The sequence below is a fragment of the Vicugna pacos genome, chromosome 4 (genome assembly GCF_048564905.1).
Source record: "Vicugna pacos chromosome 4, VicPac4, whole genome shotgun sequence".
Taxonomy (NCBI): domain Eukaryota; kingdom Metazoa; phylum Chordata; class Mammalia; order Artiodactyla; family Camelidae; genus Vicugna; species Vicugna pacos.
In genome coordinates this window covers 38,065,559-38,086,403 of record NC_132990.1, presented here as the reverse complement: position 1 = coordinate 38,086,403, position 20,845 = coordinate 38,065,559, and the positions used below count along the sequence as shown (strand labels likewise).

The following is a 20,845-nucleotide window of genomic DNA, read 5'->3' as shown; positions in this document are numbered from 1 at the left end:
TGATAAGCAGAAAAGGGAAAGACTTGAGCGGGGAGACTGGAATCTCTCCAGGGACTACACTGGAAGAAGACAGGGAGCAGTCTGTACTCCACGGACTGTTCTAGAAGAGGCTGCCAAGCAGGCGAGCTGCCAGGAATCTCAAGGCCTGGATATCTATTTCTCCTGAGGCGGCATGTAATAGCGGAGAGGGCAGGCCTCGGGAGCCTGGGGTCAGGAGGGGGTCAGCGAAGAGTCCCTGTACTGTAGGAAGCTGTGGGGCGGGAGGCACTGACCACCAGAGTATCTGAGCTTTTCCTCTGTGGCCCAGTTGTCCCCTCACCCCATGTCCCTGAACCCCTGACACAAATGCTCAACTGCCAAGCGGGTGAGGACCCCACAGGTCCCACCTCATGCCTCCTCACAGTCAGCACGCAGGCCCTCGAGACCTCAGATGCAAGATCCTGGAAATGTGGAAAAGTCTGTAGGCTTCCAAGCCCTCCCAGGGACATACAAGGAGGGCTTTGTGGTTTCCCATTCTGCCCTCCCCTTCCCAGCACCACATATTTCTGTGCATAGTCACCAAGACAAGCCCCGGTAATCCCTTAATTGCGTGTAACTGTTTTCACGATGCCCTGTAGACGTTCTGTCATTTGGGGCCTGCCCCCTCCCCCCGGCAACTCCATGGGATAAATGGCACAGCTGTGAGGACATCCTCACTTTACAGGTATGGGAACTACGACTCCAGGACTGAGCAATTTTTCTGCATCCCACAGCAAGAAAGGAGAGCCAGATCTTAAATCGGACTGACCCGGCTCAAGGCCCACCACTTTTTCCACTCCCCCAGTGGTTGCAAACTGGGCTGCTTCTCAGAACTCGAGTTCCTAAGAGAGGCGCCTAAGAGCTGGCTGGAGAAGGGAAGGTGCCTATTTCACTCCTGCTTCACCCCAGACACTCTGCTTTTATCTCTTTTTATGTTGAGATTTCACAAGATTACGTTCACTAGTTTAAAAAGTTATACTATAAACCTTAGGAAAGTGTGGGCCAAAGGTTAGAGGAATGAATGCCAAGGCATTCCCCACCACCCAGCACGTGCACACACAAAGGTTTGCCTAGTTCAGGTGGAGCCTGGCTGAGAAGCTGTCAGCATGGCAGCTGCTGCAGGAATTCGTCATCGGGAGGGCGGGGGGCTCCCAAACTGTGGTCACTGGCGTGACCTGGGAGCATGTTGGAAATGTAATCCACAAGCCCCATTCAGGCATACTGAAGCAAAAACTCTAGGATGGGGGCTACCAAAGTATCTGATGTGTTTTCACCAGCCATCCAGATTATCCCGATGCATGCTCAGGACTAGGGTTTATGAATGAGGCACTTCAAAGAATGAGGCTGCCAGGTGGCTCTTGGTTGTCTTGCTCAGCCTTCCAAGCCCTAGTCCTGACTTACTAATAAGACCTCCCTTCCTTAGTATTTCAGGCCAAGGCAAGCCATTAAGGAGATCGTGAGAATTCCAATAATTAGCTACAGATTAGACCTGTCCCCAGGCTGTGCTCTCCTCTCCTTTGAGATCCTGAGTTGGGAAAGGGGTGGGTAATGGCTTGAAGAGGTGGAGATCTCAGAGGTAAATACAAATGATTCATGAAGGTAGACCTGCTACATAACCTCACGAGGCTCCTCACATCCTGGGCAAGATGGGATGCAACTCCTACTATCTGACTGTGTTTCATAGAGTGTGGGCTAGCAAAAGGCCCATCTAGATTTAAAATAAGTCAGAGTACCTCCCCACAGTTAAGATATCCAAGAGTGGAGAATTGCTAGGAGGTGTCTGCAAGTCAGTCAGTCAACAAATATTTATTGAGGGTCTGTTGTGTAGCAGGCCCTGGGGACCAAAGGGTCTGTCCTCCAAGTTCACAGTGTAGGGGAGAGAGATGATAGATGACCTAGATGACCAGAGAGAGGGATGGTTGTTGAGAGGAGTGTGTGGATAGGCGATAGCTGGCTGGCTAGACAGGCACACAGCTACACACCCATGTACATGCACACAGAAGATTTCCACATAGTGATGAAATCTTCAAAAAATAGGATAATATATTAGAAAATGACTTGGGGATGTGGAGACCCCTGAGGAAGGGTGGTCAAGGAAGTTCCTCCTCAGAAGGGGAAATTTGAGTGGAGACCTTGAGGGTGAGAAGGAGCCAGGCATGTAAAAATCTGGGAGAAGATAATGCCCAACAGAAGGAACAAGTGCAAGTGTTCTGAGTATAGAATGGATTTGTTATGCTTAAGAGCAGACCACCACAGCCTCAGGGTGGAGAATGGGGAGAATACAGTGGGATGTGAAATGAGGCCACCGTAAGGAGTTTGAATCTTTCTGTATTTGTCATGGAAGCCATCAGAAGGCTTAAGTATTCAATTACCATAATTTGCTTTAGTTTTTGCAGTTGTTCACGTAGCTCTCGTCTCTTTTTTAAGTTGAGGTATAATTCACCTGTAAGAAAATGAACAGCTCATAAGGGAACAGCTTAATGAGTTTTTACCTAGCCATGCAACTGTGTAATACCCACCTGATCATGGCTTAGGCTTTGAAAGATCTTTCTGTCTTCTCAGCAAATACATTACAGCTGAGTGGGCAACAAGGTGGCGGGGATACCAGTTCGAGGCTGTGGCAATCTTCTGGTGGATGTGATAGGGCTTAGGATAGAGTGGCAACAGTGGAGGTGGTGAGAAGTGGTTGGATTAGGTTGTATTTAGAAATAAAGGTGATCCGACATGTTGATGCAGAGGATATGTGTGTGAAAGAGGATTAAAGGCGTTCTCCTAAGTTAGTGACCTGAGTAACTCAATGTGGTGATACCGTTTTCAGAGATGGAGAATTTCGGAGATTTGCAGGGTATTAGGAATCAATAATTTTATAGCAAAACCCTAATGTGTGTCTTGGAATTGTAAGGCAACCTAAACTATTAAACTTACTGCTTACATACACTGAGTTAAGCTTAGGCCATCAGAGTCCTGAGTAGATACAGGGAGACAAAACAAGCTACTGATGTCAGCTAACAGATCACGCACTTGCCAACCGGGCTGAAAGTATAGACAGAAATCAGGCCTAACCCCACTCTCTTCCCTGCCTTTTAGATTCTGATGTCAGAGCCAGGGAAGTTGCTACAAAAAGTGAAGGTGTGGCTTCAGGAGTACTGGAATGTCACAGACCTCATAGCCATCCTTCTGTTCTCTGTTGGAATGATCCTTCGTCTCCAAGACCAGCCCTTCAGGAGTGATGGGAGAGTCATCTACTGTGTGAATATCATTTATTGGTACATTCGTCTGTTAGACATCTTCGGCGTGAACAAGTATTTGGGCCCATATGTAATGATGATTGGAAAAATGGTAAGCAGGGTCCTCTGATTCCATGTTACAAGTTCTCAGAGAAGGAATGGTTATCATAGAAAGAGAGAAATAATGTACTTTGACCTGCTGTCAGTGTCTGAAATGGCTCTGGGGGTGTTTTCCTTTTTAATACCTTTTGAGTGTTCGGAAGTTTGACTACATCTATATACATACCTAGAGAATTAACCATCACTCACTCATTCACTTAGACAAATATATATAAACATCATCTATTTTGTACCAGGCACCCAAGTAGGCGTTGAGTATATAAAGACACTCATTCAGTGAGATAGATGATGAGAGAAAGAGAGAATTACCATTCAGTGTGAGAATGCTGTAACAGAGATGTGTATAAAATACAACAGAGCATAGAGAAGAGGTTGGTCAGGGAAGGCTTCATATGGAAGTTACATTGTAGCTGGATATTGCAGATGGTATTGATCTACACTCTAAATTTTTAACAGATTCTTTTTGTCTTAATGAAATTCTACAATGTCTCTCCCCACACAAAGGGGAAAAAGCATAGTTTATCTATTTGAGTTGAGTTGTGTTAGACTGAGTTTGAGTTGAACATTAAGTTCTGTCAATATATCCTGTGTTTCATTACATTACAGGGAATTGATGTCTGTTAAAATCTGAGTTCCAGAATCATACCCCTACTTACCTTATTCTCCAGAAAAAAAGAATCCCAAATGCCAAACTGATAGGCTTCCCCACACATGGCTGTGGATTTGTTCCAATATTCCTTGACTGTCCACTAGTGTCCAGACTTTCTCCTTAAAGACTGAGCCTGGTAGGACAGCCTCAGTGTGATCCTGGGCATACACAAGTAAATCAGCTCCCTCTTCAAACTCCCCAGAGGAAAAATCAGAGCCTGAAGCCCAGAAGCTGGGTGCTTTCTATCAGTTACCCTACTTTTCTAAGTGAGTTCCTTACCTAACCTTTTCAGGGCATATGTGGAAAAGCCAAGTATATCCATTTTACTGTGGCAAACACCTCTTACTGAAAAACCTCATTGCTGATATCCTCTACTCCACTTCCATTGTATGAACTGTTGAAACAGTCGAACAATTGGTCAACAGATGTCCTTTCACTCTCACCCAAGTTTTTCTGTTTACCTCATTGCTGCTTACCTTTCAGTCACCAAATCAATGTTTATGATTGCTGTTGTGTGTGAAGGTATGTACTGCTACTAAAATGACTCTTAAACAGCCAAGACTTCCTACAAAAGCACTGACAAACTCATACAGAGAGGGAGTTTGAATCTAAAAGGAGAGATCTTGAATAATTTATTTAACCTCTCTGAGATGCAATTTACCATTTCCAAATAGTAATAAATGCATATTGAAGGTTATTGTGATAATTAGAAATAACACATTAAATGTCCAATAGCGTCTAGCTCACATGTTACCATGTTCATGCTATGTTTGTTAAAGTACAATGAAAAAAGGGAAAATCGGTGAGCATACTTATTCTGCTCTATTCCTAACCCTTTTGTACAAAAGCTTGGTATTTATAACACCAGCACTGTTAAGGGCAAATGTCACAAAGCCCGTTCTAGAGGAGAAAAACTTGAATTCAGTAAGCTTGAGTTACTTACCCAAAACTGAATCCCAGTTCATTTGGGGATTTTTTTTTACTAGGAAAAAAAATGTGTATTTTACTCTATCACACTACCTCTTAAATCATCTTCTTTGTACTTTAGTAGTGAATTTGAAATCGTGGTGGAATTTTCTACATGCAAAAGCAGACAGTCTCAACTTAGAGTCTCTGAAAGAGATTTAGGAGTGAGGATCTGTGGGCTCTCCACACAATTTATATATATAAATGTATGGATGTATGAATTCCCTGGATAGAGAGGACAAGCTTCTATGAGATTTTCCAATATTCTCAAATGGACCCAATGAAAGTAAAGAACTATAACAGCTGCAAAATTAGGCCAAGTTTCCTCAACCTTGACACTGTTGCTGTTATGGACTAGATAATTCTTTGGTGGGAAGGGCTGTCCTGTGCATCATAGGGTACTTAGCAACATCATAGGCCTCTACCTGCTGGGTGCCAGTAACTCGTGCGTGGATGTACACACACACACACACAACAAAAACGTCTCCAGACATTGCTATATGTCCCCTGTGGAGCAACTTGCCCTCTGTTGAGAACCACTACAATAGGCAGTTACATAATCTGGTTGTTTTTCTGATTGATTCTTACCTTATTTTAATAAATAAAATGTGGAAAGACCCAAACAAGCCAGATATATTAGTCTTAAAAGACTGAGTTGCCTTTAACTACTGGAAATAACTAAAATCACACTAATGCAGGAAGATTATTTTAAAATTCATGTCTATCTTTTTAATAATGCCATAATTATCCCCAGTTTTGATGAGAGTGAAACCTTACTATAGAGTGAGCAAGAGAGATGTACTGTATTTTTTCTACTTTCAAACTTATGAATGACTTCATTTATCAGTCAAGAATAAGTAGAAAATGAGTATATTGGGGGGCTTTGTTCTCTTTCATGTGGCTTTTAAGATAATTCAGTGACTGAGTCAGTGATCTAGAAGGTAGGTGAAATATGCCTACAGAAATTATCAGTGAGCCAGATGGACTGCCAGGCCAGAAGCTTAACAAAATATGCCCAGATGTGCTTATACTGAAAGCCCCACAGCATCAGAGAGCCCCTGTGTAGTCCTAAATAGCCAAGTAACTCACTCTGCCCTGTGACCTAGGGACTGTAGGCTGCTAACATACCTGGACATGATACTGATCAAGTATGATTCAAGTTGGTCTTCAGATCCAGGATCACTTAATGAAATTCCAACCCCTTTCCTTCACATTCCACTTCTCAGTGCTTCTCTCAGCCTTGTACTAAAGCTCACTTATGTAGAATAAAAACAACAGTAATAGCCATCATTTACTATATGCCAAATGCCATGTCAGACTTGTCCATCATCATTACAAACCCATGAGATCGGTTTTAGAGTCTTCATTTAACAACTGAAGAAACTGAAACTGGGCCAGGAACAAAGGAGGAATTCAAACTGCTGTCTGACTCCGCAGCCCTACCTCTTTCCAATTCTAATAATAACACATTAACATTTCCTGATAACTACCCACATTGTGTTTCACACATTATCTCATTTAATCCTTACAAAAATAGTATGCATTATTTCTGTTATTACTATCTCCAGTTTACAAATTTAAAAAAGACCAAACAATGTGCCCAAGATCACCTACCAGTTTTTACTAGCAGAGCCAAGATGAAAACTTAGGTATTCTGACATCTGAGAACACATGCTTAATCACTACAGTATGTACTCTCCTCTATAGAATAGAACCGAAGGATATTTCTAAGAATGAGACAGAATCAGCTCTCTTAATATCAAACCAATTGGATAGTTTAGCTTCAAAAACAGAAGTTCTTGAAGTTCTCACTCATAATGTCCTGTTTCTGCACTTCACTCCAACATATTTCAGTATTTGTATGGAAGCTAAGACTTCTTTGAAATAGATGAAATTGAGTGTTTGGGAACAATGTTTCTTCTCTTCGATTGTTTTGACCCTTTGAGTAGACGTTACATTCAAGCTGAAGGAAAAACAGTCCTGAGAAATTAGATGAGCGCAGCTGCTGTATTTACTGGCTGGGTTTTCTTGGGTCAAACCAGTTCCTAAATCTCATGAGTACACGCCTTCTTCCCCCCACCCACCTTTTAATCAGTCTAAACAAATGTAACATGAAGAATCCATTCGTGCTTTTTTCATTAATAGAACTTTTTGTAAATAGATGATGAAAGAATTTTACAAGAGAGAGAGGATGAGAAACTGACCCATGTTTCCTATAAAACTGTTTCCACACATCTGGCTTGCTTACTTTTAAGAGAGTTCTGAGGCCACTAAATTGTGAAAAGAATAACTAATTAACTAGCATATACCTTTAAGGACAGTGAACAAATATGAATATCAAATTTTGAAAGATTTTTATTCTGTTTCAAAGGCAGATAATACTTGAGAGAGAGCTTTTGAAGTTGCCTCTAAAGTTGATTAATTGACCTAAAATATATTAAGCCCCCAGTGCCCTAAAGGCAAGCAGGAAGGCTGTAATATTTTAATCCCAATAACAGGCACCATGGAATATATTCTTGCAAAATAAAATTTTAGAACTAATTTAAAGCCTTCATTACCATTGATAAAATTATGATGGGTCTTTCTTTGTGGATGGACATTCCTTCAGGAAATTTGATGTCCAAGAGAAGGTGATCTTTTGTATTAGATGATTTGATGCAAGGGATAGAAACCAGTCCCCAGCTAGCTTAAATCCAGGTTGGGTATGTTGATTTACAGCAGGGCATGATGAAACTGAACTTAAAAGCTACTGTAGCCAAGCCCTCAACTACCATCATGACATGCTCTCTTCTCTCTGGACTATCTGCTTTGTTCACTCTGATCAGTTTCACTAGTAGGATACTCAGTATCAGATACTCTGGATTCACATCATTACAGAGAAAGAAAGGGAGCTTCTCTCTCTCATCTTCAGTTGAGAAAAAAACAAAGTAAAGATTCTAATTGGCCTGCCTTATCACATGCCTACCTCCTGTCACTGTTGCTAGAGGGTAAGGTACCATGACTAACCCAGCCTGGAAAAGACACCTACCTTTGTGGCCAGAATGGGTGGGAACTATGTCTAAAAGAAGGAGGCAATGGTTTCTGGCCAGGGAACTAATAGTTATTACATCCTCATCTATTTTCAGTGATAAAAGGAAAGTAATTTGGCATATGAGAAACAGATCCCAGAAAACATGTATCATGGAAACAAGCAAAAAAGAAATAAATAATAAAGAGGAACAGGAAATAACATTGTACTTGCATGGAGTCGAGAGAATTTTGTAAACATGTCAGGATGAAAATCCAGCATTTCAACAGTAATCACAGGAATGGTTCATTAGGCTACCTGATTCAAATGCCTACACAAACATCCCCCACAACTCATAGGATGTACTGCCCAAGAAAGTGCAGAAAGAGTGGTTCTCTGAGAGCCTGGTTTGTGGTAGAATACCATACAATGAGGCAAGAATAAGATGGTATAAGATGGATATTTGGGTTGTCCTAGCTTTGTTTACAAATGATTATTTCCTTGTGCTTTTCTGCTCTCCATTAACCTTTCACAATTAAGGGAATTTACAGCATTGCATAGTTCTTGAAATAGTTCAAATATCCCAATTCCAATTTTGTTAAGAAGAAAGAGACCCAAGGAGGGCTTTTGCTTTTCGCAGGAGCAGAGAAAAAGTTAGTACTGCATTCATACAGAGACTCGAGCTTCTGTGTTATATGACTCCCATGCCTCGTCTTGACTTGGTCCCACAGAAAACAATTGGAAACGAAGGGGTTCCATTATGCATGTGCATGATTTTTGAGTTACTGATAAAGATTCTGCAGACACTGCCTTCAACAGACCAAGTGTTCTCTTACCTGAACACAGCTCATAATCTCAACATCCCTTATTAGTGGTCTTGAAAGTGAACCTCCTTCAGAGGTTTCCATCAATGTCAACGTCATAGAAACACTCAGTCATTCTGGTTTTCTTTTGTTTCTTCCTCTGCTTCCCCACCCTTCCAGATGATAGACATGATGTACTTTGTGATCATTATGCTGGTGGTGCTGATGAGTTTTGGGGTCGCCAGGCAAGCCATTCTCTTTCCCAATGAGGAGCCATCATGGAAATTGGCCAAGAACATCTTCTACATGCCCTATTGGATGATTTATGGGGAGGTGTTTGCGGACCAGATAGACCGTAAGCAAGTTTATGATTCTCATACACCAAAGTCAGGTATTTAACTTCAATTGGGTCATGTCTTTTCCAATTTCATTTGTTTGTTCTCAATAAATGGCTCAAGATAGAGGACTGATTCCTAGCTTGCTATCTTGGAGGAGAAAAACCAATTACAAAAGGTGAATGTACAGTTTTAGCAAAATAGTCCTCAGGTGTTTATTCAGGTATGTCCTTTCTGTGACATCTGGTATGCCAAATTTGATCAAGAAATCAACCATTTAAAAAGATCTAAATTCTTTGGGGGTTCAAAATCCTAGGTCCATGTGTTGAATATTTCAATATCAGGAATATGTTATGTCACTACTTCCCACCCCTACCCCAGCCCCCAGCCTTTAACAAATAAATTCCTTGGGTTTGACTTCAGAACAAATAAACAATTCTCAGTTTTGCCATTAGAATTCAGGAGTGAAGGCAAACATCTGCATGGTGTTTTCCTTGTACTGGAAACTATTCTCCAGCTCTTTTTCCCACTGTCTTAGATTATGTGCTATTGAGACGCAAAAGAAGCTAGTGTTTGTTGCCTGGAAGTATGGAAAATGCCTTAGGTTATAAACTGAGTTGCTGTAAAGCCAGAAAAGAAATAGTGTCTATATCATGAAGTGATTCAATGTGAGGAGCGAGTGCCAGCAGGCCCCCGATGTTTCATGCCCTAATGGATGCTGATTCTCTATAATAAACACCCCTCTTGTGTAGAGTTTGAAGATAGTTGTATCCTAGGAGTCTGTTCCAGCATTTTATTTGGACCAAATGTCAGGGCACCCCAGGCATTGGGAAATTATTTGGGAAGAAAACATCAGGAAAGAAATGTCTGTCAGTGTGGAGGAGTTGAATCCCAGGAGCAACGATTTCTCATTTTCCCTGAGGAGTTTAGCTCTAGAAATAACATCCTTCCAACATTGTTGAATTAACATTTTTCTAACACTTTTTGCTGACAGGCCAGTCATCTGAGCCCTGGACTGTGGAGATGGATTAGGGTTATATAACCAGGTAGTATAGCTTATTAAGAGCAGGAGCAAAGACTAGTCAGCATCCACCCCAACCCCTGCCAGTCCCAGGTAGTGTGAGTCCCCCAGGCCTGTGAAGATCGTGTGCACACTGGCCATGGAACACACTGGCATGTCTTTTTCCCTTCCCTGATGGGTTTTGAGCCAATACTCTTTCCTTCTCAAAATGAGTTATCTATTTTTTGGAACATGTAATTGGAACAAATACTCATTTCATAAGACTCAGCCAACTCACTCAACAAGAATTCTAACTCCATCTCCCAGTTGTAATATCTCTGGTTGACAGTGTGCAGCTTTCACCAAGACAGGTTTTCAAGGACTGGGAAAAACTGTTGAATTCCTTCTTTCAAATGGTCCCTAAGGGCAAAACAACACTTGAAAAAGCCCACCTGTGATCATTCTCTTCAGAGATTAAATGTACTATTTTTCCCGAAGAAATTGCTTTTCCGTTTATATTGTTTTACCTTTTCTAGTTTTCCTTTCTTCCCCCAAATGAGATTAAGCCCCCATGGTGTCTTGACAATGGGATATTTTAGGATGGGAGAAGGAGAGAGGTGTAGGTGTGTTTATGAATGGCATCCTGTCTGTCCCTCTACAAGTGGCCATTTATTGATGTTGTACTATGAACCCAGCCTAGTGCAACAGACACCACCATCTGGCTGAATAAGAGGATCTATTATTGTTATTTTGAAAGAAGGGCTGATTGTAGTTTAGAACTTGAAAAATCCCCGGAGATGAAAGAGTGATGTTTTGTGTGAGTGAAGTATGAAAATAGATTTTTGACATTGTTAATTAGATTTGTGGTGTTCTACATGTGTAAGGATAAATTTCTACCCCATATCCCAATACGAACCAACCCAGCCTTGAATGGATGCAACCTTCATGACGACCTTCCCCCAAACACTTACCTTCCTTTTTGACGTTCTGAAATTGGCTGCAATGGTAGCCACTGTTCTAAGCTAAATCAGCCAGTTTTCTGTCTCGAGTGCTAAAGAGTATTTGTCCTTTCTCAAATGGGTCTAGAAGGCTGCCCCCAAATCTGTCATTACATGTGACCAAAGTCATTGAACATCCCTGTCCTTTAAATGACTCTATTTTCATGTCATGGTATCAGGTGAGCCCAAGAGGAACTGGGTGACACCCCCTCTCCCCCAACCAATCACTCAGAACTGCCCGGGAGACCCAAGTACCAAGCTATTTGAGAAAGGTACAAATCATTTATGCTGCCCTACGGTGTCTTGCCTCTTTTCTGTGCCGTGTCCAGGTTGGTTTGTGAAGCATGTGTTCAGGCTGATTGGATCTCATATCCACCTGGACCCACAGCCCTGCCCGGGGTCTACCAGCCCCATCCCGTGGGTGTGCCCTTTGTGGGCCTCTCCCAGTGCTGCTCATTCTCACACACCTCAGAGCGGCTCATTTCTAACGTAATGCACGTGCTCCGTATCTCACTCTTTGTTTTAAATTGCAAAATTGCTGAACCCCTTTCATGTCTGCAGAAATAATCTTTCTTAATTTGGATGAACGTATACATGGCTATATAATGGAGCCCATGGGGTGGGTTATTAACATCTCACACCTCAGAAGGGAGGACAGCTTTAATGCCCTCACTTCTGGGAGGCGAAGTTACCCAACTACATATTTTTCATATACATTCCACTTTTCTCTTATAGTTTATCCTAAACCCAAGACTATCAATAAGGCCAAAAAAGCTAGAATGAGACTTCTATGGTTACTTTCCAAATGTGCTTAAACACTAAAAGCAAGAGGGAAAAAAGAAAAAAGAATGTAAAGTCACAAAGTGACTTAGGTACTTCATCTCTAAACCAGGTTGGATTAACGCAAACAATAGTCGAGCCTCGATCTCAATTATCTTTAGAGGCTAAAACATTTGCTTTGGTGTCAGAAGTGAGTTCAACAACGTGTTTGGAAACAGCAGGTAATGAAATTCAGGAAGGGACAGTGATGATCTACTCTGTCTAGACATTTTGATTAACACTCTGATTAACTGATGGAAATTGAACTTGCTGTTGTTGTCTGACTGGTGGGTTTCTGCCTTTTGTTTTTTTCAAATAACCCAAAATCATCTCAGGTTTTTATGTTTATATACTAGCTCTCTAAGACCCAATCTGTGGGCTACCATGAGGGGACTTGGGCTCTGGGTTGCTTAAAGCATTGCTACCAAATGATCACATCTTTTTGGGCATCTCATTAAGGTGAACCATGTTGTGTGGCTTCTGAGAGCTGGTCAGGATCCCACTGGAGCCGGGGGAAAAGGCCACCTAAGGAAAGAGGAGCAGCAGAATAAATTTCCAGCATATTCATGCCAAGGCCTGGGCAAAGCTAAAATTAGATGGATTCTCTCTAGCTGAAAAATCTGGTTTTATATTTTGGTGTGTGAGGTACACCAAAGGTTGGAAGTACGCCTTTGTTGGCAGAAAAAAATGGGGTGTCTCTGGCTTCTTTGAGTCTCTGGATGAATGAGACTTCCCTTTATTTATGGGCATCCTTGTGTTGCCTGCCATATACACAGATTCCCCAGGCTGTACCAGGGCAGGGGAAAGATAAGTCATGCTCTTGAATGCATTAAATCAGCATCTAAATTCAGTCCTTCTTTCTGTCTCTCTGAGCATTTTCACAAGTTTGTTTAGTGACATGAAAGCAGGATGTCCAAAACTTACTTTCTAGCACGACAACTTATTTGGCCATTTCTACTCATCTTAAATTAGTTATCCAGTCTACTTAATGCATGGGTCACATTTTTTTTTTCTCTTGTTGCCTGGAGCCCTTCCATCTGAAATTAATAGGTTATCTGGAGTAAGTGGTTTTTGTTATCGTTGTCTGGTTTATTTTTGCTCATTTACTTAGTACTAAAGTTTTGCTATTTAAAAAAAAAGTCTTTTCTTTTGTACGCATCTTGTCTCTTTGATTTTGATTGGATTTAAAGTGTTGTTTTTGTCAGGAAACAAGGTGCATGCATGTGTGTGTAAAACTGAAACACTCTTCTATATAACTTTTCTGTCTCAAATGATTTGTTGCTCACTTCAGGTGTAGAAATTAGGATAGTTTAAGGCCAGTCTCTAAAATACGCCTGCTATGGTGAAGCTTAGAACAGTAAGAACAGAGAAGATGGCTGTTGCGCATTTCAATCCTTCGACTCCCGTTCTGGAAACTCAGGGCTCTACATCTGTTTAGTATTCAGGACCAACCTTCTCTAATGAATTCAGAGCACACTAATGCCTAACAGCTATAGAGCGGGGAGTGCTGCCTGACCAAAGAAAGTATTTTGGAAAAGAAAAACTTGAGCCAGTGCCAACTTTTGGGAAAGGGGGGAATTGTTCTGCTGGGCTTTGTTTTCACAGATTGCTAAGGAAGCAAGTCAGTGTGAGGCCCCACCCCAATTTTCTGTCCCTGAAAGTCAGATTACACTCTAGAGAATACCCACCCGCCTTGTTCACTGGTACAGACTGAGACTTACCAGTCTTACAAATAGCAGAGGTACCCATCTACAAGCCTTTGTGATGATTCAGTACACTATTGTGACCAACATTTGTTCCACTGTCATCGTACTTGTTTTAGCCTTTGCTCACAGGTTAGGCTCCATTTTTAATTAGTTCATTCTTCATTCATCAAATATTTATTTCATTTCTACTATGAGTTGGACATTAAGGTACAGAAATGCACATGACAGAGACATTGTCTTCAAGGAGTTTACAGTCCAGGAGAGACAAACTGACATGGGCAATATATCTATATCTACATATAGGTATACGTGGAGATGGAGCCCCAGAAATAAAGTAGTCAGTTCTTCCTGGGGTGAGAGTAGGGGGACACAGAAGATGAAGAATGGTAAAGTTGAGCTGGGCCCTGAAATATAAGTAGCTATTTGCTAGGCAGATGGGAACAGGGAGATGTGAAGGAAGAGAATTGCATTCCAAACTGAGACTTAGCATGGAAAGTTCCAGGCACGGCAGGTAGTTTAATATGGCTGACTGCAGGGTGATGAGAGTGAGAGTCAGGAGGCAGGAAGCAGGACAGACAGGTCTGAAGAGAGACACAGGAGGACAGATCTTAGAGGAGTCAAACTGCGTGCTCAGGGTAGTACTGTGATCTGGTAGTTGGAGCTATTAAGCAGAATGTAAGTGGTCCGTAAAAGGGTTAGAGATGGGAGGTGAGAGGACCTTAGCTAAAGCAGTAGCAATTGGGATGGAGAAGATAGGCAGCATGAGACTCTAGGAAGGTAAATAAGAAGGACTAGACCGATGTCAGATGGTGCAGAAGGTGGTAGTGCAGGAAGTGGATGAGGCTTTAACATGGAGGAGTTGAAGTTCCAAGGTTTCTGGCTCAGTCTAAAAGGTGCTGTCATTTAGTGTGATAGAGACCCTGGTAGGAGGAACTATGGGGGGAAGGGGACTTACTCAGTTGGAATTTGAAGTTTCCGTGGGAATTCCAGAAAAATTATGAAAAAGACTCTTTTATATATAGCACTCTGGATCTAAGTAGAAAGAGCTGGACTGGAAATACAGATTTGGGGATCAGGAATATAAACATCAGTCAAAGTCATGGGAGTGGATGAGCTCTCCAGGGAGCACAAGTAGAGAGAGAGAAGAAGGCCAGAGCAGAACACTGAGAATGGAGGCGTCAATAGTATCAAATGTAAGAGAAACTCCAATTAGGTGAATATTTAAAAGAGTCCATTTAATTAGGCCTTTAGGAAGTCACTGATGACTTTCTCCAGAGAATTTTCATTTCAGTGGGGAGTGCAAAAATCAATTACAGTGACTTAAGAGTAAATGAGCAGCAAGGCAAAGCATTTACTAGGGGAAAAGGAGAGGAGTGTTATATGTGTGTGGCAGGTGTCAACGAATTGAGTCTTTGAAAAAAGGAGTAACGTTTTGTAATCACCCCTCAGGAAAGTCACTGACTCTGTACATATCAAAGAATTGCTTAAGGCCACCTCTTTGCATAGTTAGGTTGTCGGTTTTCTCAGCTGAGACTCAGCAGCCCAGATCAGGAAAAACAAATAGTTGGGTTAATTCAAGCCTGAAGCTTTGCTATGCCATTATGGCAGAAAGAAAGGGGACTAGGGATTTGGAAGATGCTTGCAAGGATTCTTAAAATTATGCAATATGAATTCTAAGATGAAAGGTGAAGAAAATAAAGGTATAATGTTGATTACAACCTCAGACGGGAAAGAATAATCAAGGGCCTAGAATTCTAGCCTGAGCACCAAGTGCATTGAGAACCAAGGATCCTGAGAGTAGTGATGATGAGATGTTGTGGTCAGAGAATGGTAAATTGGCATTCAGAAATGAGGTGGAACAATTTAGGGTAATAAGTCCAGGGATGGCTGTAAGAATGGGTTCTGGGAGATGCTGGAACTGAGGTCAAGCATCATGAAGCTAGGTTCTTCTCTGTTTGTCAGTACAGATACTGAAGTGTCCATACTAATGACAAGAGAGGGAGCGGACAGGAAGACTTTGATCAGGGTGACCTGAAACTCAAAGGAGAAAGGACTTTTTGCACAAGAGTGAAAAGCAGTGGTTGAAAAGATGCGGAGTATCAAGAAGAATGTAGATGTTACTTACGGGAACCACAGTGGTGGATGAACAAGAATGACAGTTTCTACCCCAGAAGGTTATAGGAAGGAGGTGTCTTCCTGCAAAATGGGTTTTAGCTAAAGCAAGAAGATGGGACATTGTGCTTATAAGTGTAAGAAAGCAGAGAAGTTTGTGTTCAGTGTTGAGGGTATTCTAGAAGGCTCTGGGGAAAGGGCAGAAAGGGAGAAATTATGGGAAAATTAAGTGGGCAGAAAGCCCAACATCATGTGAGGACAATAGCATAAGGCAGCATAGTTCACCAGAGGAGTTGTCATTGCAGAAATAGAGGATAATAGGTAAGAAAAGAATTGTGGAAATAACTTTTCCAGAGTTTCGAGGCAGCTGGAGACTGGAGCCCTAGTAGCATAGAAGGCCAGGTGAGGCTCACAGTCTCTAGGTCTCACAGACAGACAGAGTAGTCATTGCTCAAGTTTCCCAGACTCTACTGGGGACAGATTGCTTCAGTGCCTGAGAAGTGGGTATGGCTCCCAGACCACAAGTCCTACCAGAAAATCAACTTTATTTTTTATTTTAATTCCACTTATATCTATTTTAAACACCCCACCCCTGCCCGTGCTGGGGGGAAATCACGACCTCAGGCTCACCCCCTCTTTACGTTCCCTGAGGTGGATTAATGTTAGGGATGGGAGCAGGCTATAGTTTTGAGTCATCTGTCTGCACATTTTGCTGCTAATGTGTCCATTATCCCCATCAATGTGATCCTACAAGTCTAGTTGACTTATGGAGGGTCTCCCCACATTGTCAAATCCCAGACACTTTCTCCCTCTGGGGCCCTGCTACCCCTAAAAGAACTGCCAGGAAAACCATGCAGTCTGAGCCTACAGAGCACATGGAAGCTGGCGTTCACTCTTAAACACCCTCACGCGTGTGCACAGACGCAGATTTCTCTCCTCTCCCCTCCAGTCTAGTTCCTGCCAACACACTTTCATCTGTTCCCCAAATTCTGCTTTCTATTGCCCCTTCTACAAATGCTTGGAAGTCCTGAGAGCTTGTACATTTGGGCCACACAAGCAGCCAGAAACTCAAAGGCTGTTTCTGGGTTCTGCCTTGCAACTCCTCCTTCCCTGATAGAGCAATACCTGCTGGAAAGACAAGCAGGAAAAATGAGTATTTCAAAATGCTATCCTGCCACACTGATTTAACCATCCTGTAAATAAAAACAGGATGCCCCAAATAAAAATAAACTTATTGGCACCAGACATGATAGACGTAATCTCTATGAAAGAATCATAATCTGTGTCATAATAAATCATCTCACAGTATTGCTACAGGGATTTCTTGAACTCTCAGAACGGTGGTAGGTCTGCCAAATTCTTATAGAATAGCCCTGTCCAATAGATTCTTCTGTGATGATGGAACTGATCTAGATCTGTACTGTCCAATACCATAGCTTCTGGTCACATGTGACTAGTGAGCCTTTGCAATGTGGCCAGTGTCAATGAGAATGTGAATTTTTAATTTCATTAATTTTAATTAAGTTTTAATTTAAATAGCTGCATGTTGCTAATGGTTACCCTATTGGACAACTCATTTCTGGAAAATAAATTCCTTCAGAATGCCAGCTCTGTGAGGGCAGGGAACACATGTGCCTTGTTCCCTGCTGTAACTTCAGCATCTCAAACTGTGTCTGGCACATAGTAGGTACTCAGAAAATAGTTGGTGTGTGAAATAAGTCTTTTGAAGTAAGGAATGAAAAGAGAATAGGGTTGTTACCTGCTTTACACATTAAAAAAAAAAAGATTTCAATGACTACATGTAAAGGAATTTGAAAGATTTCAATACAGAGGGTGAAAAATGTTCAGTTTGTTACAGAGGAATTTAAAAATTGGATTAAGTTGAATGTAGTGATCATGGACTCATTCTTCACACACACAGAGAAAAGTGAACTCCAGTAGGATCCCAGAGTTGATAATTTCCTGTAATTTAGCTGAATCTGTATTCAAGAAGAGAATTACAACCAGGTTCAAGAAATATTTATTGAACAAGTCATCATTCTAGACTATGTACCTCTAGAGATTAAACGTTGGACAGCTATAAGGAAGAGAGGGAGAGGAGAGAGGGAGAGGAGGGAGGGAGGGAGGGAAGGCAGACCCATGTTGTTGAAGGCAGCTGAGGAAGGAAGAGAGAGTTGGGTGAGCCCAGCACTGGGACTGGAGGAGACCCAAGCAGAGAGCCCTGCTGGCTCCACGCTGTGCCACACAGGAGGTGGTTGCCATGCATCCTGTAACTACTGGCCTTTCCACAGGCACAGTGTTCTGACCAAATGCAATGAGGCAGATGACTGATTTCCACTCAAAGCAGAGCAGAGTACATCCCTTCTGATAACATGGCAAGATTTTAACTGATCTGTATTAACAACAACCAAAAAAATAGACTCATCTCCACCCAGGTTAACTGTTAATAGACAGTTCCAGCAAGATTCACATTAATCATTTTTTTCTCAGATATGACAGAGTCCAAATAAGCCTGCAGCCTCAATAGGGTGGGGGGGAGTTAGGTGCTCGAGATCTTTTACAAGAGACTATCCAGTGGAGTAAACAGTTTCCTGCCGCCAAATTTCAAACCATGTCTCACAGGTGATGTTTGATTGAATTGCTTGGCATTCAGCCAGATATTTGGTATCTCTAATATCAGGCCTGAGGTTCAAGATGAGAGCATGCTCAGCAGAAGATCCCAGTAATTTCAGGTCAGAGGTAGAATTTTGAGTCCTCGTCGCAGTGATGGACTCAGCTTAAGAAGATGGCTTCCACTGATGAGTTAAAAATAGAGGGGGCTATTTCTCCACCTGGGTTATATTTACACAGGTTTTCATTTTACACTGGACATAAATGTTTTATGGGCTCTTCTGTATGTATGAAATGTCTCACAATGTAATACAAAAAGAAAAAAAGTAGATATTCTGTCACTACTTCCAGATTCTAGTTTGAATGGGTCCTTCTATTCAGTGACATTTACTGAACACTTCTGTCTGCCAGGCACTTTGCTAGGAGCTGGGGATTAAAAAGACATACGTTAACTGCCTTGGCTTTGAAAAAAGTTTAATGGAAATGATTGACAAGTAAACATATCATTGCAAATCCATATGATATGTATTTCCATAGAGGGGATGTGTAAGGACTTAATTCAAAGGAAAGAACACACTTTCATTCAGGGATAGGTGGTGAGAAATTCTCCTGGAGGTAACAGTTAAGGTGGATCATAAAGGATGTTAAGAGTTTCCCATACAGATCACAAGAGGGCATTCTAGACAGAGGGATCATCATGCATAAAGCTAGAGAGAGGTGACAAGCAGTGCCAGGTGTCAGCTTGTGGAGACAGCAGAGATGTGAGACTTCCTCCCTGGACTGGCCAATTTGGGGTGAGTCCCCCCTATAAAGTGTTCCTGAACCCCCTTTATTTCTCCTGGGTTAACACATGGCATCATACTGTTTTTGTCTGGTTTCCTACGTGTATCCCCCACTGGACTATATATGCATTTTAGGAAGGTGAAGGCCAGGTCTGTGTCCATCTTGTCCATCATATTCGTGTGAATGAATGAAAACGAGATTAGAAAGGTAGATAGTAAAGGCTTTGTATGCCAGACTGAGGAATTTAGATCTTTTCTTATGGGAAATGAACAGCTCACCTTGTGTAGAACCCCTTTCTAAGTTAAGGCTCTAGTTTATGAAATTTGCAGGTGGTAATTGCCAGGTGGGGATATTGTAGCTGGAAAACATACAACCATGGTGCTCATTTCAGGGAAACTAGGTAAGTCATAGATACGTCCTCTGTTCCAAAATGTCTTCTAAAAGAGGAGTAGCAAGCTTCCAAGAGTCACAACATTCCCTGCATAGGTTGAACCTACTGACTCTTCTCCCTTTAGTGTGAAATATTGGAATCTTTAATCTTAACCCCTTCCCCCAAAATAGCTGAGATCAGCATTCAGGGAAGGAAAAAGAAATGGGGGCAGGTATCAAAGCAGATGGCTGCAGTGGGTGAGGCAGACTTTGAGCAGCCAGAGGGCATCATGAGGCAGCTGTGTGCCCGCAAGGCAGGGGAAGTGAGACGCGGTGTGGGGAAGTTCAGAGAGGTGGTGGCAAAACAGCTATGCCTACATTGCAGTTTTGCCAAGGGCCCTGGCAGATGCCCAGCTTGCCTCCAAAAACCATCTTCTGTGCTGTCTGCAGTAAATTGCTGATGCCTGAATATAGATATCAGGATTACTTGAAGTTCTAAAAACCTCAGTCTCCCCCAGTTCGGCCTGCAAGTGCTAGAGTTCCCAACCCCAGCTTCTCCAGTTCAGCCAGGTTTCCCCTCCTCTACACCTCACCTCTCCCTGCTAGGAGACTAGCAGGTGCCAAAGAGAGGAAGGAACGGAGAGGAGAGCAGTTAAGGGCATTCAGGTACACCCCTCTCTCACCTTTCCCTTAAGGTCATCCTTTGTTTATCTTCAGGACCATTAAAAATCTATTTCAAAAAAATCTATTTGAAGGAAACTCAAAGATCTAAAACCCCCCAGGACAGCCAGCAAGAGCTGGAATACCTTCAAAGATGAGTTTTCTTGAATCTCCCACAGTTAGGTCTACCTCACTGGTTCTCAACCAGGGGCAGTTTTGTGCCACCCTCCACCCCCAGGGGACATTTGGCACTGCTTAGAAGTATTTTTGTTTGTCACAGCTTGAAAGATGCCACGGGCATCTAGTGGTAGAGGCCAGGGATGCTACCACACGTCCTATGCACAGGACAACCCCCCAAGCAAAGAATTGTCCAGCCCAAAATGTGAGTAGTGCTGAGGCTGAGAAAACCTGGTCTGTTAGAATCCAAAATTCAACATCTTATGTTGCTTCTCAAAGAAAAATGGCACAATGTAGTTGCCATCAACATCTGCAAAGTCCTAAGGGACAGATCTGAAAAGATCCTAAATCCTCACAGTCTGAAGCCAGGAACAAGGTGTTCCAGGCCCCTGTCCGCCATCCCTGACAGAATTTCTCAACGTCTTTCTCTGCTCTGCTCACTCATCTGACCTTCCGACCAAAGACCAAGTTAGGACATCATGCAAT

General features: G+C 42.2%; 1 protein-coding gene across 21 annotated transcripts in view; it reads left to right on the top strand.

Annotated features, from left to right (window-relative positions):
- TRPM3 (transient receptor potential cation channel subfamily M member 3) overlaps positions 1-20,845 on the top strand; it is an 846,268-nt gene that overhangs the window by 747,192 nt on the left and 78,231 nt on the right. For all 21 annotated transcript variants that reach the window (XR_012072024.1, XR_012072026.1, XR_012072025.1 and 18 more), the window contains 2 exons: positions 3,106-3,357; positions 8,971-9,145. Coding sequence is in view for 4 of the 21 variants with exons in the window: in XM_031677181.2 (XP_031533041.1) it covers positions 3,106-3,357; positions 8,971-9,145 (427 nt within the window). In the remaining 17 variants the exon portion in view is untranslated. The remainder of the gene's footprint in view (positions 1-3,105; positions 3,358-8,970; positions 9,146-20,845) is intronic.